Consider the following 24,267-nt stretch of genomic DNA (forward strand, 5'->3'; position numbering starts at 1 on the left):
CATTTTTGTCTTCTGGCTAGTGGAGGCCCTTAGGAGGCATAGTCATTATATTTCCTTTTTCCCCTTCTTGCATTTTTCACAAAGTTAGAATGAATTGTCTATAGTAAAAATGTTCCTTTGTTTGTATGTCCAACCCTGCTCTTTGATTAAACTGGGCTTCTGATAAAGCTTTATACATATAAAAATAAAAAAATTATGGAAAACCTAAAGCTATCCTTCAGATCTGTACTTTTGTAATATGCATCTTCCTCCTAGCTATGTCCCCGCATTCAAGACCATGTCTTCTTTTTTCAGGTTTCCATTTACCTAGGCTCGGAACTTCTTGTACTCGAGTCTATTTCACTTTTCCATTTTGGTGAACAAGCCACGAGGACTTGGTGCAAGCAGGAAAATAGTGAACATACATTTTATCTTTCCATATATTACTTGATTCTGAATTCTATGAACTGATATATATGTATTTGACATCTCAGTCTTACATGCAGTGCACACATACAACTCCAAAGAATTCTGAATCAAGCCTTTCATGGTTATTTGGAAAAAATATATTCCCCCCCCCCTTTTAACAGTGGTATCTTAGTCAGCAAAAGTCTAAGTATTCAAGCATATAAAAAAACTGAAAATTACTTGTGCCACTGCATAATTTTGGAAGTTAATTCTATCAACCAAGGTCCAATGGAATTCCATCTGTGCTCCAAAGAGCAGCTCTAAAACCTTGGATGTGCAAATGTCAGGCCCAGCATCATTCCATCCGCATAGCTGGTGACATTATTTCAGGCTCCTGAAGCACCTGAAAGCTGCTCCATTATTCAAGGTGTCTTTGCTACTCCCTTCATTAATGATAGATGAGCCCTGCTATGGAAAAACTGAGGCTCTGCAAAGCTGCACAGCACCAGGCAGAGAACAAAGGAAACCTGTGGACCCAAAGGCAAGCGAAAAGAAAACAAAGGATATTACGCCTAAGGGAGGCGGAAAAGAGAAACGTCTTCCTCAGAAATGTTACATTCCACTTACAAAACCAGACCATCCATGTGCATCATTTACTAAACATCATGAAAACAAATCCACCAAGTCTGAGGTTTGCAAGCCAGGGAAGAGCTGTCACAAACTGTCCTTCTGCACCACTGAGCAAAAGGCATTTGGTGTAAATAAAAAGGCACTGCATGGGATGGACATGCAAAGTTGGAAAAGGATACCTTTTATTGAGTCAACTCATAATGGTCAAAAAACACTTCTTTTGGGGAAACCATGAAGTGCTCTTAATTAAGACCCTCTCTTTAAGTTAGTGGTTTCTAAACTTTTGCTAAGGGAAATTCTCCTATGAGAATATTAGAAGCTGCAAGCTATTATTATTTCTCCAAAATATTTCTCCATCATCATCATGCATCAAGTTAGAGAAGTTGAACAATGTACTAAGTTTGGGGTGTCCTACTTGTTTCCATCACTTCAATATTTTTGCTACTATATTTTATTATGAAGGCTGCCCTTGACTATTCATGTGGAATAGAAAATGATTTTTTTAAAAAAATATGAAAGTTGGGGTTCTCAGAATTCTAACAAAAGCCTGAATATATTTGCTTAGGTTAGCAAATATACTCAATACTCAAAACCCCCACCATTTGGGAGCAACTGAATCTATACAAGTATCTCAGAAATTATGCTGCAAGTAAACAAAACTTCAATCTTACTGTCCACTACAGCTGAAAATCAAAACCAGCTTCACATGGGATGTGGCTGTGCGGAAAACAAGACCTGCAAAGGTCTTGCACTACCTGCCACACCATATTTCTATCTCATTTGAAAGGCAATTCTTGCATCTCTCCCTGTGGAAAATGTTGTGTCCTGTCCTTGCATTGGGAGTTTAAGCCTCATTTCTGGATAGCAGGGAGATTGGGGCGGGGGCAGGAAGAGCAAGGCACCTGCTTCTCCCACTTCTTTTGCATAGCGATGCAAAAAGCCTTGCTGACATTCATTTCCAGTATCAATCAAAAAGTGCAGGATTTTAAAAAAATCTCTGTTGGTTGAGAAAATATCAGTTAACAGGGCTTTATCTTACTCAATCCATCCCTCCTATCAAATACCCTAATAGAAAATGATGGGGATGCAGCCTGTGAGCTTCTATCTACAAAGCAGGCGTGCAACCAGGCAAATGACTCTGCAAAATAAGAACTCCCTAGAGATAGTAACCCTAGTACAGGCTGAAGCACAAAGAATAGCTGGCTTCTGGCTTCATCAAAAGTTTAGTATATTTTGAGGCTCCAAAAAAACCCCAATAGATGACAAAGTAATAAATTCAAATCTGATAAAGTGCTGGGGCAGCAGCACATTTAGGCTGCTATAATTCCACTGAAGTCAACTGTACAGTATTTTAGCCTGATTTGTTTATTATTATTTTATTTAACAAAATGTATACAGCACTTACTCAACAGAAAATCGCTAAGTAGTTGGCAATCAACAACCTAAAACATTCATTAAAGCCTTGCCATTCACTGGATTGAATTCCCACAGCAAATATTCTGAGGCATCCAGTGGTGCTTTAGGAAACACCAAACACAAAAACATTAATGGGAGAAGGAGGAACACTTCCTTTGCATGGCAACTGAAAACAAGAACACGGTTTCTGAATCTACTAATCAACACAGGCTGATCATGAGCAGCGGAAGAAAACAAGTCTGCTGCCTGGATGACTGAAAAACTAACAAGAATTCAAAAGAATATTGACCATGACACCATTGCAGTTCCACATGACGCTATGCTAGTGCTCAGCAACACACAGCTTCTATTAGAAGCAAACGCATCAATGCAAATATTTAGAAATTAACCTGTGAGAGGACATATCTTACCAAAGCCACATCTAAATATTATTTTTATATTTCTTTTCCTTTTTTGCCAATGCTTAATAATGAAGGTTATTAAGGCCAAAGGAGAATTTGTAGTATAATAATTCTGATTTCCAAACACAATTAATAAGGAAAAATATCATTTAACTATGTGTCATCACCCCCCACAAGTAGTTAAAAACACAATAAGAAAACCGAATGTTAAGGCTATGCCGTTTTTTGCGATTTTGACTGCATAGCCTTAACATTTGGTTTTCTTATTATGTGAGCCGTTTGGTATACTCACATCTCCCTCTAGTGGACCCTGATCCTCCCTATCCCTGGTTGGGCTGATGTCCTGTCTCATCACCCAAATGGGCTCTTTGGGTTCATCGGGGGTATAAGGAGAACGGATGGTCCTAGTCTTCACTTCCTCAATAGCTTCCTTAATGTCTTTGATAGCCAGGGATATTGCATCCCTTTTCTCCTTGCTATATCTCTGCACTGGATCTCCCACATTAACTGTAGGTCTAGCGCCAACAGACAGCGGACGGTTGCTTTCATGGTGAACATGAGCAGGAGCATCACCAGGGTCCACATTCTGCTCTGCTTCTGGCATGTCTTCAGCAGCTTTGTCCAGGCTCTGAGAACTCATGCTCTGCTTGACTTCAGCCACAATTTGGTCAATGTCTTCCTCTTGTTCATAACTGTCCATCCTTGGATAGGGAGCAAACTCTGCCTCTTTCTCAGGGCTGTCAGACTCTCCATCAGAGCGCTCATCATAGTGGTGGAGTCGGGCACCAAGAGCTTCCTTTCGATAGTTGTCAGCTTCCTCCCTCTCTTGCTCGTAGAGTCTAAGGCCTTCCCGAACATCCAGGTCAGGCGTGTCACCTATCTCCTCATAGACATGTTCCTGCAGCCCATAGTCGGCATAGGGCTCAGCATACTGCTCATCTTCCCCCCGGTGGAAGAGCCGGTGGGTGTACACATAGCCTGAATAAGCAGCATTCATGGCTTCCTCGTGCTCAATGGAGTGGAAGTGCAAGTGGTTGGGGAGAGTTCGGTTACGAATTGTCTCCGCATGTTCTGCCTCAGCATTTTCTGTGTACTCCTCTGCCTCGGGCCTGTACTGCACTGCATAGGCACTCTCGTCCTCATTGTCCAGCACTCGGTCTCCTTCATAGGCATCCTCCACTGGGGCTATGACATCTCCCTCAGCAGTATCCGTGTGGTTGTGGAAGCCGCTCTCCGTGCTAGCTGACCGTGCCAGCGTGCCCTCCTCCTCTTCCTGTCGAGAACGTCCTTCAAGGCTGCTGTTGGCACATCTCGGGTAATGGCTGGCATACTGGGGCTGTTCATCCTCTACCTCAGAATGTTCCAGGTCAGCCTCCACAGATTCATTCACCACTCTGCTCCTGAGTTCATCATTCACCTCTCCTTCAGCTGGTCCCTCAAAATGGTTCATGGCAGGTTCTCGAGGGAGCCTCACTTATTCTATTGACATTTTGTGTGTTGAGGCTGTAAAAAAGGACAAAAAATGAACACCTCTTATTACACAGGAACAAGGAAGGAGTTTCTTAAAGCCCTGTAGAATTAATATAACAATACAGTATCAGTTGGCTTTTTTTGATTTTACATAAAATAAACTGTTATTTATTTCTTTGATTGACTGATTTCTATACAGCCCTATACCCAAAGGTCTTAGGGTGGTTCACATAAACTGTTGCCTTATATGCTGTAAAGAATCAGACATGTGAGTTCTGATAAGCTGAAAATTTAAGTAAAGTGTTACCAAAAATTAATTTAAGATATTAGCAGAAAACCCTAGCAAGAATGGAGAGAATGTATTGGATACTAGCTGACTAGCCAGAATTTAACAGACAAGCAGACAAGATGGACAGCGTGAGGCATATTCTGCAAAGGAGACGTGCTCAAAATAAGAGACCGAAGGAGGAGGGCAAAAGGCAAGGGACAGAGAAGAACATATTGAGGACAGATGCCGCCTGGGGTAATATGGTTAATAGAACAACTGGGAAATGCTCTAAGTAGGCAGACTGTGGAGAATAACAGAACAAAAGATTATACAAAAGTGATCTGACAGAAACAGAAAAAAATAAAAACAGGGAAGTGAAAACTGAACTCACTAGGTGATAGCCAACTAAGCCATTATTTTGAGGAGGCCCACTGAAACCACAGACAAGCCATTTCAATGGTCCTACTCTGACCCACTGAATAAATCCAAGGGGAAGAAAACGCCAGAGAAGTACATGCAATGAACAGTTCTTGTCTCTAAAAACTTAATTGCCTGCCCTGAGCCTTTTCTTTTCTCCACATTGAAGTAAAGAACTTCATCTCCGACCTGTTAAGAAAGCCCCACAAAGAGGTATAAGAAAATAAATGGGCTCTTCTCTTCCCCCCCCCCCCCCCCGGCAAGCTGCTGGAAGCCATTTTACTTTTCTCAGCAAAGCTGAAGGCTCTGATATGCAGCATTATAAATAAGGCCGGTTCTGGAACACAAAGAGTCATCATGCCATACACTCAAGGGGAAGTCAAAATTACAGCTTTTGGTTTAAGGCCATTTAGAGAAAGGGGGGAAGGTGTTTGTCAAACAGGAACATTTATAACTTGAAATGACTATAAATGGATGTGCTATGCCAATAAATATTTAGCACACCGATAGCACTGATGTAGAGCCAGAAATCTGTGAATCTAACACTTAAATGCTCCTGCTATGTCATGGGGGTAGAATTTCGTTAGCACTGGATAGTCTGGAAGCACACACTATATCCCTCGGTTACTGTATGAAGAAGCGGCAACAACCATCTCTAAGCAGCTGCCAGGATAATTCATTACAGAGATAAGAAAAACAATTTTAAAATGGTGGAACCAAATTCCAAGGCTGGGATGGGAGAGACCTTCCCAGCCAAGGTGTGCATCTTAGACAGGTCACCACTGCCAGGCTATGAGGGTTCCCTGGGCATGGGCAGAAGTCAATAAGAAGTCTCTCTCTCTCTCTCTCTCTCCCTCCCTCCCTCCCTCCCTCCCTCCCTCCCTCCCTCCAATCTATATATTAGCTACCAGCCTTTCAATAGAGCGAGAAGGAGGATACGAGAGCATAAGCAGAGGGGCAAGGCACTTTTGGTCTCACTGAAGGAAGTTGAAAGATGGTTTTTATTTCCTCTTCCATCATAATCACATCTCAGGGAACACTGAGGGAAAATGTGGTCGTGTGTACCCCATAAATTCATGCCACAGACCAAGAATAACTGCAAACTAACTTTAGCAATTGTGTGGGCAAAGGCAATCCCATTAAAAAAAAAAGAATAAGCACACTTCAGCTAAAATCAACTTTAGGAAATAGCTGCCATCAAAATAATTTTACAAAATTCACAAATTAAAAATATGCACACTCAAAGTTTCTGTATTTGCACTGAATGTTCACATTCACTTATGTCTCTGCACCTTAAGGCAGCTGTGGTATTTATTATGATGTCTCCACATACAAACACCTTCAGTAACAAATTGGTCAACTTGGATCCAGGGAAATGTCTGTAATTTTCATAAATGTCTCATGATACTGGCACCTGAGTAGACTTCAAGGGACTTTTTACATAGCACTTTCACGTCCTCTAAATTTAATTGAAATTGACATCGAAGAGCAGCTGGGATTTATAGCATCACTTGATGTATGTATGCTTTGTGGTCTCAAATGAGTACTGTACAGTAATAGCAGAAAGGCAGGATATAAATCTTTTAAACAGTGTATTTGACACATCTGAAGGAATCAACGCCAGTCATTTGTAGCCTAGAAGAAATAATGGGTAAAATCCAACACTGGGCTAAGGTGAACATTCTTTCAGTGCAAGGATTTCTCCTAGTGCAAGAAGATGTTTCCCCACTCCCTCTCTTCTAGGCGTTTCCCCCACCTTCTAGAGCTGATTTGGGGGTGGCAGAGGGCCCACACAAAGAGAGGCCTTGTTGCCCAACTGGAAATCCTTGCACTGATGAAACTCATTAGAAGAATACCGTCCAATGAGCCAGGTTGTGCGAAGAGTCCTTGGTTAGACACCTGAAAACAACCTAATTCATCCAAACATACCAACACTATTTTCAAGTCATGGCTAATTAAAATTTTAAATTTAGGAATGCATACTTTAATATATGCAACAGAGCTGTCTTAATGCTGAATTAAAATGAAAATAAACAGTATCACCTTGAGTATGCATTGTAAAACATACACACATGCATAATGTCCAACTTGATTTTAATCAGCTATCAAAAGGCTTCTGTGACTCAAGAGTACCATTTGTTCCATACAAATTCTGTAAAGAAGCTACGCAGAAGGATATAAGCAGGCACCAAAGCTTCCCACCTCAAAACCAGATATTAAGTAGAAGCAGCTACAAATGAAAAAGTAGCAAGAGAGAGAGCAATCCAACAAGCAGTCATATGCATAATCATATGTAAGAAGTGCCCAGGACTGAACACAGGATTTTGCTTCCATCTTATAAAGGCTTCTCGGCCTTTTGGCTAAGATCAAGTGTAATATCTTAATTTAAATCAGGGGTGGGCAACCTGTTTTCTGTTGAGAGTCACATTCCCCTGAAGGTAATACATTACTGTGGGCAGAGCTAATGTCAGCAGTGAGAGGGGCCAGAGGAGGACCACCCCCTTTTTCCTCTCCCCCCCCCCCCGCCCATCCAGGGAGGAGCGGGCTGCTCCTGCCCGAGGCCTGAACTGAGAGCTCTGCAGAGCTTCTGCAATTTGGCCATGGCCTGCACGCCACCCTAGGAGAAGAAGTTAAACTGTAGACATCTTTCAAAGTACTGTTTCTCACCAAACTACTATTAACTTTATGATGTTTTTAGTTCCTAGAGCATTTTAGCATATTTACTGCATTCAGAATAATGTGAGATACATCATACTTATTCCCATTTTATGATAAGGGAAAAAATCCCATGAGAGAAGCAGACATTTGTCACTAGATGCGCCAATCCCAGCCTCTGGCTTCAATGGGGAAGAGCAGAAAGTCAATAATTTGATAAAATATTTTATATCACGAGGTCTGACACTAAACTATTTTAGGGGGAACCTGGTGTGAAACCTTATGGAAAGCTTTTCTGGGAATGGCTGCTTAATACAGAGGTTTACCCTAACAAATGTAAAAGAGTGAAACCCATTTTTACAAGAGGACTAAATTAAAGGACACAGATTAATCATTCAAATGGCCACAAAAAGTAGTCTTGCTGCAGGCATCGTATTTCTATGAGACGCTCTCCTCTCTCCTAAACACATATAAAATTATATTCAAATACCTTCCTGTAATTTTCCATCGACAAGAGAAGTATTAGGTATCACATGGCTTTGCAAATAAAGACATACAACATTGCAGGGAAATGTAGCGCTCTCTCTCAATATTTGCTCACGGCACATAGCAGGAAGTGCTTTCTAAGCACTCCTGGCTCTGAGCTCAGACCCTGATGGATGGCTTGGCCTCTGGTGTTCCTGGCTTCTTGCAGAACTTCTCTAGTGACTGCACAAAAACAATTCATAATTCGGACAGGGTTTTTTCCAAACCAACATCCTACAGTCACCTCCCCCTGCCCCTGTGACCCCTCCCACCAAAAGCTCTCAAGGTTTTATTTCTCCAATGTCTATACATGACATTTATTGCTTGCTTGCTTGCTTGCTTGCTTGCTTGCTGATTGATTGTTATTTATTGCTTAGTCCAACTGAACTTTTACTTTCCTTATAGCAATTGACTCTGATTGCTAGTCTTTGGAAAATACTCTTCCTTGTCAGTGTTCAGGAAAATGTAATAACTGACCCTTCCCCTTCAGCAATTATAAGGATTTGGCAAATGTGGCATGCTGTGAAATCAAAGCAGCCCAGCCAATGGCTAAGAGAGCTCCAAGACACAAGCGATCACTTTTCTGCCTAATTTCACAAACATACATTATTTGTATATGCTTGCACATATTTTTGTAGTTTGAAAGCATCTGTATGGAAATATTTCACAGGGAATCTAGGTATCTGAAATTCAATTTATTCCTCTGATGGTCTGTGACAAATGCTATTTGGTAAAAGGAATTAGCACAGATATGTAGCTCTCTTGTTGCAAAGGAAGAACCTCAATTACTTTTGTAATGGGAGCAGCACAGACATGGAGTGATGAATGAATAAAAATCCAACATGTGGGGAAACACATTTTCAAAGGTAGAATTTTTAATTGTGTTCCACACTCCTCCATTGCTCTGAGATACAATTTTTCTTGCTCTTGCATGAGAACAATTTCCTTCATGGGGAGGGGGGGGGCAATATAACACATAGGCTTGCAAATATTGTATATGTATTATTGTTGTCCTTTTGATGGAGAGCAAAATCTCATCATCTGCCTTTCATTCACGATACTATTTCTAGTACATATAGTTAACGACCTCCATGTATAAAGCTCATTACAAAAGCAGTCATGTTAACCAGGTTATAGAGAATTATTTTTGACTTTAAAGTTCAAGGAATTTCATACAGCAAGTCTTCAGAAAGAAAAGTCGTTACAGTGGTGCCTCGCAAGACGAAATTAATTCGTTCCGCAAGTTTTTTCGTCTTGCGAGTTTTTCGTCTTGCGAAGCACGGTTTCCCATAGGAATGCATTGAAAATCAATCAATGCGTTCCTATGGAAACCGCCTTCAGACCAGGTCCGGGGACAGTCTGTCCCCCGACCTCTTCTGAAGGCTGGGGGGGGGGCAAGGGCTTTTAAATCGCCCCGAGACAGCGGAGAAGTCCTCTGCTGTCCCGGGGCGATCTTAAAATGGTGGCGGGCGGCCGCTCACCAGCATTTTAAGATCGCCCCGGGACAGCGGAGAACTTCTCCGCTGTCCCAGGGCGATTTAAAAGCCCCCGGGAAGGCAGGCAGGGGGGGACAAAGACTTTTGCCCCCCGCCGGCCTTCAGAAGAGGTCCTGGACCTCTTCTGAAGGCGGGCGGGGGGCAAAAGTCTTTGCTCCCCCCGCCTGCCTTCAAAAGCCATCGGGGATAGCGGGAAGCGCTTCCCTGCTATCCCGGACTGCTTTTAAAATGCTGGCGGTGGGGAGTAAAGCCTTTCGGCCCCCGCCAGCCTTCCTGGACCTCTTCTGAAGGCCGGAGGGGGGGAAAGGCTTTGCTCCTCACCACCAGCATTTAAAAGAGGTCCCCGGAGATTTCCCTATGGGCTTTCTTCTTGTGAAGCAAGCCCATAGGGAAATTCGTCTTGCGAAGCAACTCGCAAATGGAAAACCCTTTCGTCTTGCGGGTTTTCCGTCTTGCGAGGCATTCGTCTTGCGGGGCACCACTGTATTAGCTGAAGTATTCCTATCCTGTCACTCTGTACAAAGATGCCCCAAGGTGGCTATTTTGGCTAAGGCTTTCAAATAATTTCTGTAGTCCACATGTATATGATTGAATAAAGGATTTCTACCAAATCCAGCATTCAAAGTGTCCATCTTAAAGACAAAATGTTATAAGCAAATAAAAACATGACAGACAAAACTAATAAATTCAGTCTTAAATGTACCATCTTCAAGTCCACAAGATGTCTATATAATGACATCTGTTTCCATATTTTAGCAAACGTAAAAAGGATTTGAATATATGCCTACCATCTTTTTTCCCCATGTGGAATCTTTAGGATGATATATGCCGAGCAATCTCCTATGAAGCTTCTAGTGGGAGTTCTACATAACTTAAAAAAACTATGGTATTGTCAGTTTGTGACATCATTCCACATTCCACACATGTTCTATTACCATCCAGCAAAGACCAACAATAGGGCTCAAAAGGTAGGACAGACTCTATCTATCTATCTATCTATCTATCTATCTATCTATCTATCATCTATCTATCTATGTATCTATCTATCATCTATATTGCAGTCAAAGACCAGACAGCAAAGTGAACAACAGCAACATATGCCACCTCTGAATGAAGAAGTGGATGTAATTAAAAATTCCCTATAAACTTATTTACATTAAAAATAACACTCCTTCAGCTAAAATCTGTATTCCAGAGATTAAAATCGGTATTCATTCACTGGCCCTCACAGTCACCACAGCCTTTCTTGATAGGACAGTATAGTTTGAGGGCAAAAAGCAGACTGTTAACTTTCCTCTTTTAAACCAGGACAGTAACAAAATAAAGCTATTTGCTTCACGTCTTCTGGAGTTTCTGGGCATTTTTTCATCACAGCCTTTGTTTCCTTCCCTTCTGCTTCCATTTTTTCTCAGGCCCTGGACAAGACAAACTGAACCATCCATTTCCAATTTGCCTATGCTTAGGGAGGCACAGGCAGAAGAATGTCTCCATTCAGATGTCACACTTCCCAGGGTTCAAACCATGACTAAAATGTGCCACAAGCTCTGTCCCCTTCTCCTTTTCTCCCGCATGGATTCCCAGCATTCCTTCAGATTTGCTCTAACCCAGAGGAAGCCCTTGCACCACCAGATAATGTTGAACCACAACACCCACCATCCCATCAGGCTAGCTGAAGCTTATGGGAGTCCAGTAATATCTAGAGGGCAGTATGCTGGATACCCCTGCTCTAATCATATGCAACTTTCACATCCAAATCAGACAACCTAATGTTTAGCATTCACCAGGACTAACCATTCTTGGTTAACAGTAATCACAATTTGCTGCCATCATACTGAAGTATGGTTGAAACAAAACCAGGATAGAGAGCAGGACAGCTCTACCCACCAAAGAGTGGAGGGGAAGGGACGGGGGGTGGGGGATTTCTTTAATTTTTCATGGGAGCTCAGTATTGTAGATATTGAAGCGACAGAGGGCTGCAGCTGGTCTTTCTTAAAAAAAAGATTTGCTTCAAGCTTGACACCATGACAAAAAGTGTCGGCTGCTACAGGGCAGTGTTCCTCATTGAGCATGGAGCAATGGGAATGCTGCATCATGCTGCAGTGCCATTCCAGGGGCATTCTTTATAAAGAAATAAAAAAACCTGCCCCCTATCAAAGATATCCCCTGGGAACAATGCTATGTCCTAACACTGCCATTCCTACTGGGCCATTCTCCATGAGGAATGCTGCCAGGCAACTGCTGAGTACAGAAGATGCAGCAAAGCTTGTTAAAAACAATACAGGAGAGACCAGCTACAACCTTTTGCTGCCTCATATCTGCAGTGGTAACTCTCTGCCTTCAGCACATTAAGAAACATATCCAAAGCCCTGAAGATTAAGAAACCAATCTGTGGGGCTTCCTTGGCCACCGCCCCCATGCTCCCATCTTTCAGCTTATCACTGCAAGTGAATATTTCATCTTACCTCCAAGGTAAGCTGAAGCTCTTCATGATGTCAGACAAAAGCCTTTTCCAGCTTTCCAGCTGGAAACGCCAAAGATTGAACTTTTGAATTGAAAAAAAATCACAAGCTGTCCCACTGAGCCTCAGCCCTTTCCCTGTGGATGAGGCAGTGGGCTTAAGATACAGCTGTGACCAATGGCCAAAATTCAGTTACCATAAAGCTAGGATAAACTTTAAAAAGAACAATTTTAAAATATATGCACTGTCACACTACATAATTTAATCAATATATTGTCTGTCTTTTAAGTAACTGAATTATACATTTGCTAATTGCCAAGGATTCAATATATAGGGCTCGTTTGTGATACTGAAGGAACTGTAAAGTAACATACAATTTAATAACTAAAAACTGCATGGGGCAAGTTAGTTGTGACTTCAGTGGGTCTTGCTGGTGCACTGTTAATTTCCTGTTTTAGTAACACACACCAAACACTAGGCCTAAAGCCACAGGAGAACCAAAGATATGAAAAAGAGATGGATGCAACCCAGCCCTGGGATTTCTTTCAGGGAGCGATGGCGCACCTTGGCAGGTGGATGAAGTAGTGTAAAAAGAGCTCTCTAAACTCTGGGAAAGAGCAGTAAAACGACAAATGCAATTCAGTGTAAATGAATGTTGAATACACAACAAATTCTAGCTTTTTTGCTATCTGTACACATCTTTTATGTCAGCAATATGTACATTTCTTTCAAAACATCCATTTCTCCCTTTCACTTGTTTTTAGGACGTACATGCTAAACAAAACTACCATGTGAAATGGCCCTTCATGAAAACATGTCTTTTTGACACTCCTTTCAATAATAGCAATTCAATCAGAAGTAAGAATACTTTAGACGCTGTTAATAATTAGAAGGTAGATAAACATTCACAAACAGTAATTTATGACCACTGTGCTCTCCTGCCAAATGGTGGACAGAAATCTTAACCACACTTTGGCATCTGATCAGAAATCCAGAGCAACAGTCCAAGGGTGGCAGGTTGTGAACCACTCTGAGATCTACAGGCAGAGAGAGGGTGGTATTCAAATTTAATAAATAAATAAGAAAAATCTTACACATCATGTGATTCTATGCTTCTAAGTTGCATTTGGAGAACTGAATCCACCCTCTTTGCTTTTCAGAATGTTTAAAATAACGTCACTCCTGGGGGAATCACTTAGGATTTACTGGAATGTGTCCAGCAAAGTCCCACTCAGAATACTCACTGTTATCAATGGACTCTACATAGATTGGATTGGGTTTATTTTGACTATGAAGTTGTTGGATGCAACCCAGTGACAACAAGGAAATAAATTTTAGCATTCAAATTTTGTATCTTTCATATTTCAAACAATATTTCAAATGTGAGTTAAGTCATCATAAATAGTCTAATATCTGTTGAAAAAAATAAAAGCAAGCATGCAAATGGCGTAAGAACATGCATCATGCATCACGGTGACAAAAGCTGCTACAACTTTTTGTACGGTCAAAAGCAGACCATTTTGAAAATTAAAAATACCTTTAAAATGTTAACATTGCTGTGAATGTTTACATTAAAAACAACAGCCCCAAAGGGCAGCAACATTAATGCTGATGTTCTGATTATTAATTTTAGAATTAGGTTGCTAATATATTATTTGAGGGGAGATGGGATGGATTAGGGATCAGCACATTCTTCTCTTTCCCTTGCTCCCTTATCCCTCAGACAAAAGAGAGAGCACCTCCCTGTTGCTAGGTTTAAAGGATTTGACATTTGTTTGAAAATAATGCTGTCAAGAGGCAGGAGTTAATCCCAACAGCTTCTTCCAGTTCCAGCTGCCAGCATTCCTCAGAGGCCCAAGAATACTTCATCCACAAATAGTATTAAAAGGGAATGATGTTACTCCTTGGAGAGAATGAAGGTGAAAACTTTCACTGCCGTAAATGTTGAGTTATAAGCAACATTCTCAGCAGCATCCAGAATCTACTAAATATCCTGTACCTTTTAATACTATCCCCCGACCCACCACAATTTCTCCATTAATTGGAGCAAGCTTGTTTTCTCCTGCTCTGGAGGGTGGGACTTGAACCCATGGCTTCAAGTTGGATGGCCGTCTGTCCCCAATGCTTTAGCTAAGATTCTTTCATTGCAGGAGGTGGACCAGATGTCCCTTGCGGTCCCTCTCAACTCTACAGTTCTATGATTCTGGTACATAGCATATTCCACATGTTAAGGGTTTGGACATTACAAAAAATACTGAATACATAAAATACTTTTTTTCTGCATTTGTCTGGAAGATGAATTTGTTTAGCTTCCCCATCTAACAACACAGGATATCATCCAACAGATTTCATCCCAGAAACAGACACTTGTGCATCAACTTTTGTGACAGCAGCTCCAGACCAGCAATGAACAGAACAGTGTTCATGGCATGCACATCTTCCATTAAGATACATCATCCATCCCTCTAGGCTGGAATAAAAAAAAGCATCTAGGGTTGCTTCACACATTGCAAGAGCTCTATGCGGAAGGTTCTCCTGTTTAGGGCTAAGTCTTGAGCTGGCATTGCAATGTCCTCTGGTGAAAGTTCAACAACACAGCTTGAGGGCTTCCTTCGAATCCTGACCAGAATGCAGCAATTCAGTGGAGCACTGCACACTGGTCTAACCATCCCTGCAAAGGAAATTAGTCCAGACTGGCTGTGGGAAGGTGGTGGAAGAGACAATTTTACAACTGTTCCAGATACTCATCCTGGGCAGGGCCGATCTCACATTCAGGAAACATAGACTAGGGAGGCTTAAGTTGCTATGAATGAGGGAGAAAGTGGCTGGTGCTTGGAAAGAAGCTGTCTGGCAACTGCTCCTTTACAAAACCCACCCTGGACCAACTAATCTACTAACTGGTTGCTAATAGACCTTCTTTTGGGAAGGTAATTAAGAAGACTGAGAAGATGATGCCCTGGTTTGGAGAATCTTAAGCTGAGATAGGAATGATGTTTTTGCTCTGCTCCCCACCCCTGTGAAGCCCCCTTGCTCTTCTCTTCACAGCACGAGTGATCAAACCAGTAACCCTCCAATTAACCATAGTTCCCCATTCCAGGAAAGTACGGAAGCCAGTTTCAGAATAAACCACAATCTGAAGTAGGTTTAAGATCCTTTTATGGCTTTTAAAATGTGTCCAGAGTGTGTGTTAAATTTTGTATTGTTGTTATGCATTTTGGTTTTTTATGCTGTACATCTGTGATCTTAATGAATTAATAATAATAGAATGGTTGTGGCTTATTTTGGAACAAGGAACTGTAATTTCTAAGTTCAGACAAAAGCGGTAAACTATGGTTGATCAGAGGGCGGGGGGGGGGGGAGTTTCTTCAAATATGTCCAATATGTGAAGCAATCCACATGTGCATTTCCAAAGAGCAGCAAAAGGAGCCAGAGCTTCAAAGCGCAGAACATGTTCCCATGGCGGGGCTCTTTTGCTTCTCTTGCCATTATAAAGTGCATCTGGAGCTGGGCATCTTATATTCATCTCTTGAGGACACTTTCCTCTTTCATTCAAGCAGTGGGTGGCTTTCTGTTTCTTGAATTTGCTGATCAGGGCAACTGAGCAAACATTCAGCTTGCTTTCTAAACATAGTTAAAACCCTAATGAAGAATGGCAGTCTCTGAATCTGCATCTCCAAGCAGAAAGAGGAATGTGTTTTCTAAGGATGCCATGTCCGAATGAGGCCACAGCTCTTTCCCCTCCCCACCCCCACTTCAAATACAGATTGATCATGCCCTGGAGGAGGGATGTAACTGCAAATGGAAAATTATACAGAATTAAAGCTAGCTGATTAGAAAAAGGTGAACAAAATGAAAATAAACTTAAAATGTTTTAGATCTTTAAAACCTATCCAAGAAAAGAAATAGTCAGGGATGCAAGAAAGAAATGGTCAGGGACAAAGTTAAGAAAGACATTCATAGTTTTATAAAAATGGGCATTTCACCTTGTTGTGTAGGAACTAATACAAAAATGAGTTGCAATTTCAGCTAAATTGGGGAAACAGCTTGAAGCATTCGTTGTGCTGAGCTATTTCAATTGCTTTTGTTTGATTTGCTCATTGCAAGCAACTAAAAGTCTGTAAATTTTGATAATAAACCTGATTTGCAATGGGGGTTGAATAATTTCAATTGCAACTGCATATTGTGAGCTTTCTTGGGAGTACTATACCTGTAAATGTGGTATTTAAATAATTTTATAATAATAAAAAAATTACAACCAACCAAATCATGCTTTCTATACTTTTCCAAAAGCAGTAGCTAAGGGGGCTATAACAGTTGCCATATGTCCTCCTTTTCCAGGACATGCCCTCTTTTTCATGGGTATGTAAAATGAGTCTCGTCATAGCGATCCATAGTTAAAAGTAGAAGTCAGCAAAGGTGTCCTTGTTTTTGCTCTTCAAAATATGGCAACCCTAGCTAGCAAAAGGTAATAGACCAGGCCTTCTCTCTTACCTTTGTAATTAGACATTTTGGGGACCAGCAGGGTTCAAAACTAAAAAAAAGAAAGAAAAAATGTTACCGTATTTTTCGCTCTATAAGACGCACTTTTCCCCCTCCAAAAATTAAGGGGAAGTGTGTGCATCTTATGGAGCGAATGCAGGCTCCTTGGCTTCAGCGACAGCAACGTGAAGCCTCCGAAGTGCAGAGGCTTCCGAAGCCTCCGGAGGCTTTGCGTTGCTTTTGCTGAAGCCAGGAGAGCAAGACTCTCCTGGCTTCAGCAGAGAGGGTGAGCTGCAGAGAAATAGACCATGCCTGCACTAAACGCTGGACCTGTGTAGAATGCTTCCATATATGGATGTGTTAGTGCTCCATCCATTGGTTTCCCACCTCAATTGACAAACGTTTTTATGTTTATAGCAGAGCAAAATGTAAGAAAACATTAGAGCTGGTACATACTCAGGGCTTAACCATCAAGCCTCATGTATTTGGAATGTGAGTTGGAAAAGCTCCAGGTCCAGCGTTTAGTGCAGGCATGGTCTATTTCTCTGTGTAGACACCATCCTCTCCTTCCAAAAGATTCCTTAAAATACAACTGCATAACTGCAGAATAAACACAGCGAGAGTGGTGTAGCTATGAGTGTTTGACTAGAACCTGGCAGACCAGGGTTCAAATCTCCATGAAGCTCAACGTATGACCTTGGGCCATGAACAATCTTTCTGCCTAACGTACACCACAGGATTGTTGTGAGAGCGAAATGGATAGATAGACAACTCTCTTTCCAAAGAAGGGATTTAACATACAGGCAACTCCCCATTCATGCAAGTCACATGCAACCATGCACACACGCATCGCCAAGAACCCAGAAGTGGCACAAATAGGGGGCAGGGTGGGGGTGGAACAGGCTTACATGTGCCCCACTGACACGTGCAGTTCCTTGGAACGCAACCCCCGCATAAATGGGGAGTTGTCTGTACCGCTCCTCACAATTACTATCTGTTGTGTTTCCTGTACTGCTGAGTGCCTGGTGTCCTTCTTATTGCCCCATTTAAGCACCATGCCTCTCCTGTTTGTGCTGTTTTACAGATCTCACGCACTCAAATTAAAGTGGATTCTTAATTTTACTAATACACACTAAGTACCCCAAAGATGACAGCAGCTCCCACACCCAAAATCTTCAATTCTGATCATTGTTTCATGTGTGAACAAGAGCTCTCAGTGTGATAAGGGAATTGCAGTCATGTCTCGAGGGAATGGATATGAGAACTCAAAATGCACCTCCCTTATAAAGGAACTGGAAAGAAGACTAAGAAATGGGACAGAATTTGAGAGGTGAATAAATGAAAAATACATGTATATGTCATTGTTTGGGGTTGGCTGGGAAAACAACTTTTGTGGTGCATCATAATCAACAGTGCAACAATTTCTTTTCAGAGTCTGGAAACACCACCAAAAGTTACAATGCCCAGGGATCCAAGAGCATACTTCACTCACCTAGCCAGAGTTACCAAAATTATTTTAAAACACTGCTATCTCGCCTTTCAATTGCTTCACTACAGCTCCATCAGTTCCTTGCAAGCAGGCAAGTATTTCTGAAGTATGAAAATTTATTAGTATGGAGTTTTCAAATGGGGGCTGTTTGTTAACTTGCACTCCCTCTGCTGGCTATACTCTGCCACACAAATAATAAATGCTTATGTGACTTCTGTGGGCCAGTTAATTCTCTGCAAGCGGTGCAAACTATCTTACAAACATAAAGAAGAAGGGCACATGGAGGGTTTCAATTCAAAACAATCAAGAGAAGTCACAGCTTAGAGTTGTTCAAGAGTCCTAGAAGTCTGTTCCCCAATACTTTTCAATGCCCTTAATGCGAGTCTATCCAGAAAGGTCTTTTAGATTTCTTGACCTTTTCCTCTAGCAAGCAGAATGGACACAGCTAATCACATTTGTGCCTGGCTTTCACAATCTGCATTCTTTACTAGTAAGAGAAAGAAAGAAGAAGGGGGTCATCTGATTTCCACAGCACAGTCACCAAACCTTTTGTAAAATGAACAGTAGGGCTGGGCAATAGATGATTAGATTGTCCAAAAACATTTTGAAGTCCATATTGTGATACAGCTTGGTTTTCGAACAGCTTAGTTCTCGAACGTTTTGGCTCCCAAACATCACAAACCTGGAAGTGACTGTTCCGGTTTGCGAACTATTTTTGGAAGCCAAACATCTGACAGGGCTTCCGCAGCTTCTGAGCTTCCTACAGCCAATCAGAAGCCGCATTTTGGTTTCTGAACGTTTTGGAAGTCGAATGGACTTCCGGAATGGATTCAGTTCGACTTCTAAGGTACGACTGTATTGGTTTCATAATTTTTGACCTGGCAATGTATCGTAAATCATGGTGTGTGGGTGTGCTATGGAAAAATCACAATGTGGGAAAAACTGTGACGCCAGCCAACGCTTCTCTCAATTCCTGCAGCCCATTAACTCTGCCAGCATAGCCGGCTCCTGCAGGAATCACAAGAGCAGGCGCCAGCAAAAATCACAATGCAGGAAAAACTGTGAAGCCAGCTAATGCTAACTAATGAAGCCATAGCTCCATCCTCCATCATGATATATCAAAACAAAAAAAATTCCTTCCAGTAGCACCTTAAAGACCAACTAAGTTAGTTCTTGGTATGAGCTTTCGTGTGCATGCACACTTCTTCAGATACTTCATGATATATCAGTATATTGTGATGTTTAGCTGGTGATATATCACAATGTTGAAAACCAGGTATCACCCAGCCCTAATGGACAGCAAATGAAACACAGAAGTTACTTCAAATGAATATAGGTATGCTAAATATTTCATTCTTTTTGGGGGGGATATCGCAGGGGTCAGCACACCCGCACTGTGCAATGGATGAGCCTCACCCGGGGAAAACCTATGGGTGTGATACACATTTCAGAGCTAGCGTGCTTCAGAAAGGTGGACTTAAAGCAAAAAACACGAGGCGGCTGAATCTCCTTTGCTTATCATTTCCTTGGCAAGTGCCAAGCTGAAAAGACATCTTCAAGAAAAGGCTAGTAATGACAACTCTTGCAAGTCCTCAGCATTTGCCTTATCATACTGGGTGCGGATGCTAAGTTGATCTTATGCATATGGAGTTGGTTGCGTTTAGGCATGGATTTAGCTATTTTCAGGAGAAGCAAATATCTCCTTTTACAGGACAGGGTACTGTCAAGGTTCAGGGAATCCTATCCCTCCCCTAGTAGCAGCCAAAGAAGCAGATAACACAAAGAGTCCTTGCCACATAATTTATTCAATATTCACACAGAGAGACAAAGGAATGTAGTCCTTATTCAATACAGTGGTACCTTGGTTCTCAAAATTAATCTGTTCCAGAAGTCTGTTTGAAAACCAAAGCGTTCCAAAATCAAGACATGCTTTCCCATAGAAAGTAATGCAAAACAGATTAATCTGTTCCAGACTTTTAAAAACAACCCCTAAAATAGTAAAATTTAACATGAATTTTACTATCTAATGAGACCATTGATCCATAAAATGAAAGCAATAATCAATGTACTGCACAGTACTTTAAAATAAATAAAATATTATTGTAGATGATAAAAAAAAGTTTAAAAAAATCTTACCTGCACTGATGATAGTCATTGTTTGGATGGGGGGCTTTTATCCATTTCTGCAGTCAATCAATCAATCAATCAATCAATCAATCCAAAAGTAGCTGAACTGGGATCCACACAGTCACAAAAACAAATTAACGGAAAAAGCCTTTTTAAAAAAACGCAAAATAAAAAGCAAAAACAAAAGCACCAGATATAAGCTTGAAATATCACCTCAGAACACTGCAGTCAGAAACGGAAGGTCTGAATTACTATGGGGGGGGGGGGGACGCAAATTAGCAGCGCAACAGGAAACATGGAAACAGAGCACATTCAGCTTCCGAGGCAAAGTTAAAAAACCGGAACATCTACTTCCGGTTTTGCAGCATTTGGGTTCCAAGTTGTTCGTGAACTAGCTGTTCGAAAACCGAGGTACTGTTGCAATGGCGTTGTTCCGAGTAAAGCCCAACCCTCTCCGTCTCTCTTATCCTATGCCAGGAATGTCCAACTCCCAAGAGACCGTGATCTACTCCTGGTATAAAAAAACTGGCAGTGATCTACCCACTGTCATTGGAGGGAGGAGGAGCATGTGTGAGATGGGTGGATTGCCCAGAGTTGTTGAGCTTTTTAGGGGGAGTATTGCAAAGAGTTTTTTAGCTCTCCCCCGGTAACTTTTTGTACACAAAAAGTGATCTACCAGGATCAGCCAGGGATCTACCAGTAGATCACAATCTACTGGTTGGACATCCCTGTCCTATAAGTTAAACTTGGAAAATTTAAATATTGTGGAAAAGTTCATTTATTTCAGTAATTCAACTTAAAAGGTGAAACTAAGATATGAGATAGACCAGTGTTTCCCAACCTTTTTTGGGCAAAGGCACACTTGTTTCATGAAAAAAATCTCGAGGCACACCACCATTAGAAAATGTTTAAAAAATTAACTCTGTGCCTATATTGACTATATATAAAGTAACTCTCTTTAATAGGCATCAAATAAACACAAAGAAAGTATTTTATAATTACTTTATTATGAAATAGTAAGTACCGTATTTTTCGTCCCATAGGACGCTCCGCCCCATAGGACGCACCTACTTTTTTGGGGGGGGGAAATAAAGGAATTTTTTTTTTCCTTTATTCCCCCCCCCCCCAAAACCAGGTCGGGGAACAGTGGGATGGCGGTGCTGCACCTCCCCGCTGTCCCCCGAGCTTGTGGGGCTGGCCCATGTCTGCCTGGCACGAGGGGCGCTCTGCTTCAGGGCGCCCCGGCGTCGGGCGGCAGGCTACAGTCCGCAGCATGGGGAACCCTCTGTTTCAGGGCGCCCCACGCGCCCCCCAGGTGCGCAAGGCTTGCCAACACGAGCGCGGAGCACGGGGCGTCCTCCGAAGGGCGCCCCGTGCTGCCAGCTGCCGCCTGCAAGCCTTGTGCTCCTGGGGGGAGATCTGACTCGCCCGCCTCCCTCCCACGGCACACCAGGCAACGTCTCGCGGCACACTAGTGTGCCGCGGAACACCGGTTGGGAAACACTGAGATAGACTCATGGCATGCAAAGTGAGATATGTCAAGCCTTTATTTGTTACAATTTAATATTTTAATATTTGATGTATCACAGTATTTTAATATTCTTTTGGAAGCCGCCCAGAGTGGCTGGGGAAGCCCAGCTAGATGGGCGGGGTATAAATAAATTATTATTATTATTACTATTACTATTATTATTATTATTAATTATTATTATTGTGGCATACAGCTGATGAATACCCCAAATTAACAATCTCAGAAAATTAGAATATTAAATGAAATCAGCAAAACAAGGATTGAAAATAGAGCAATATTGGACCTCTGAGAAGTAGAAGCATGCATATGTACTCAGTACTTGGTTTGGGCCCCTTCTGCATCAATTACTGCCTCAATGTGGCATGGATGCGATCAGCTTGTGGCACTGCGGAGGTGTTATGTAAGACCAGGATGCTTCAATAGCAGCCTTCAGCTTTTCTGCATTGCTCGGTCTCATGTCTCTCATCTTTCTCTTGGCAATGCCCCATAGATTCTCTATGGGGTTCAGGTCAGGCGAGTTTGCTGGCCAATCAAGCACAGTAATCTTACGGGCATTGAACCAGGTTTTGGTACTTTTGGCAGTGTGGGCAGGTGCCAAGTCTTGCTGGAAAATGAAGTCAGCATCCCCATAAAGCTCGTCTGCAGAAGGAAGCACGAAGTGCTCCAAAATCTCCTGGTAGACGGCTGTGTTGACCCTGGACTTAGAATCATAGAATCATAGAATTGTAGAGTTGGAAGGGACCCTGAGGATCATCTAGTCCAACCCCCTGCAATGCAGGAATATGCAGCTGTCCCGCATGGGGATTGAACCTGCAACCTTGCTATGAGTTCTCAGCACCACGCTCTAACCAGCTGAGCTATCCAGGAAGTGACTTAATGAAGTACAGTGGACCAACACCAGGTGATGACATGGCTCCCCAAATCAACACAGACTGTGGAAACTTCACACTGGACTTCAAGCATCTGGCATTGTGTGCCTCTCCATTCTTCCTCCAGACTTTGGGTCCTTGGTTTCCAAATGAGATGCAAAAGTTGCTCTCATCAGAAAAGAGGACTTGGGACCACTGAGCAATAGACCACTTCTTTTTTTCTTTAGCCCAGGTAGGACGCTCCTGACATTGTTTCTTGTTCAGGAGTGGCTTGACAAGAGGAATACAACATTTGAAGCCCATCTCCAGGATCTGTCTGTGTGTGGTGGCTCTTGATGCACTAACTCCAGCCTCAGTCCACTCCTTGTGAAAGTCCCCAACACGTTTGAATGGTCTTTTCCTGACAATCCTCTCCAGGCTGCGGTCATCCCTGCTGCTTGTGCACCTTTTTCTTCCACACTTTCCCCTTCCGTATAACTTTTCATTAATGTGCTTCGATACAGCACTTTGGGAACATCCAACTTCTTCTGCAATTACCTCTCCTAATGGAGAGTCTCAATGACGGCTTTCTGCACAACTGTCAGGTCAGCATGACTGTGCTTCCTACTGAACCAGAGTGAGAGACCATTTAAAGGCTCAGGATCCCATTGCAGGTGTTATGGATTGAATGGCTACTGCACCTTTTCACAATATTCTAATTTTCTGAGACTGTTAATTTGGGGTTTTCATCAGCTGTACACCATAAGCATCACAGTTATAACAAATAAAGGCTTGACATACCTCACTTTGCATGTCATGAGTCTATCTCATATATTAGTTTTACCTTTTAAATTGAATTACTGAAATAAATGAACTTTTCCACGAGGACTCCCAGGAGGACTCCCCTGAGTGAGTGCTTGAGGGCCCTGCTCTTGCCACTTACCATCTGGCCTGGGGCGGGGCCTGAAGCCTCACAAGGACTGCTTGGTGCTTGCTGCCTGCTGCCCAGGAGGACTCCCCTGAGTGAGTGCTTGAGGGCCCTGCTCCTTCCTGCCACTTACCACCTGGCCTGGGGCGGGGCCTGAAGCCTCATAAGGACTGCTTGGTGCTTGCTGCCTGCTGCCCAGGAGGACTCCCCTGAGTGAGTGCCTGAGGGCCCTGCTCCTTCCTGCCACTTACCACCTGGCCTGGGGCGGGGCCTGAAGCCTCACAAGGACTGCTTGGTGCTTGCTGCCTGCTGCCCAGGAGGACTCCCCTGAGTGAGTGCTTGAGGGCCCTGCTCCTTCCTGCCACTTACCACCTGGCCTGGGGCGGGGCCTGAAGCCTCACAAGGACTGCTTGGTGCTTGCTGCCTGCTGCCCAGGAGGACTCCCCTGAGTGAGTGCCTGAGGGCCCTGCTCCTTCCTGCCACTTACCACCTGGCCTGGGGCGGGGCCTGAAGCCTCACAAGGACTGCTTGCTGCTTGCTACCTCCTGCCCGGGAGGACTCCTCTGAGTGAGTGCCTGCTCTTGTCACTTACCATCTGGCCCAGGGTGGGGCCTGACAGGCCTCACTAGGACAGTTGTTACTGCAGGAGGGGCACAGAGCGTTTTTAAAATGTTTTTTAAAAAATTTCTTTTGGATTTTTTGTATGTGGGGGGTGGGGGTGGGATGGATGTTTGGTTGGGTT

At 42.6% G+C, this 24,267-nt stretch overlaps 1 protein-coding gene and 1 long non-coding RNA gene across 10 annotated transcripts in view; one reads left to right on the forward strand and one right to left on the reverse strand.

The window, feature by feature from the left end:
- The window catches only part of APBA1 (amyloid beta precursor protein binding family A member 1), an 89,250-nt gene that overhangs the window by 30,490 nt on the left and 34,493 nt on the right, over window positions 1-24,267 (reverse strand). For 4 of the 9 annotated variants that reach the window (XM_081930523.1, XM_081930522.1, XM_081930521.1 and 1 more), the window contains exons 1-2: window positions 8,202-8,352; window positions 3,127-4,337 (exon numbers count right to left, since the gene is read on the reverse strand). In XM_081930523.1, the coding sequence (XP_081786649.1) occupies window positions 3,127-4,284 (1,158 nt within the window). In that variant the 5' untranslated portion in view covers window positions 4,285-4,337; window positions 8,202-8,352. Of the gene's footprint in view, window positions 1-3,126; window positions 4,338-8,201; window positions 8,353-16,614; window positions 16,655-20,227; window positions 20,325-24,267 lie in introns of those variants that run through there. The other 5 variants (XM_081930518.1, XM_081930519.1, XM_081930516.1 and 2 more) reach the window with 4 other exon arrangements.
- LOC309380721 lies at window positions 10,607-13,469 on the forward strand. Its single transcript, XR_014173073.1, has 3 exons — window positions 10,607-10,633; window positions 12,888-12,981; window positions 13,284-13,469. It is a non-coding gene; the product is annotated as an uncharacterized lncRNA (long non-coding RNA).

The sequence above is a fragment of the Podarcis melisellensis genome (assembly GCF_964234715.1).
Source record: "Podarcis melisellensis genome assembly, chromosome: 11".
Taxonomy (NCBI): domain Eukaryota; kingdom Metazoa; phylum Chordata; class Lepidosauria; order Squamata; family Lacertidae; genus Podarcis; species Podarcis melisellensis.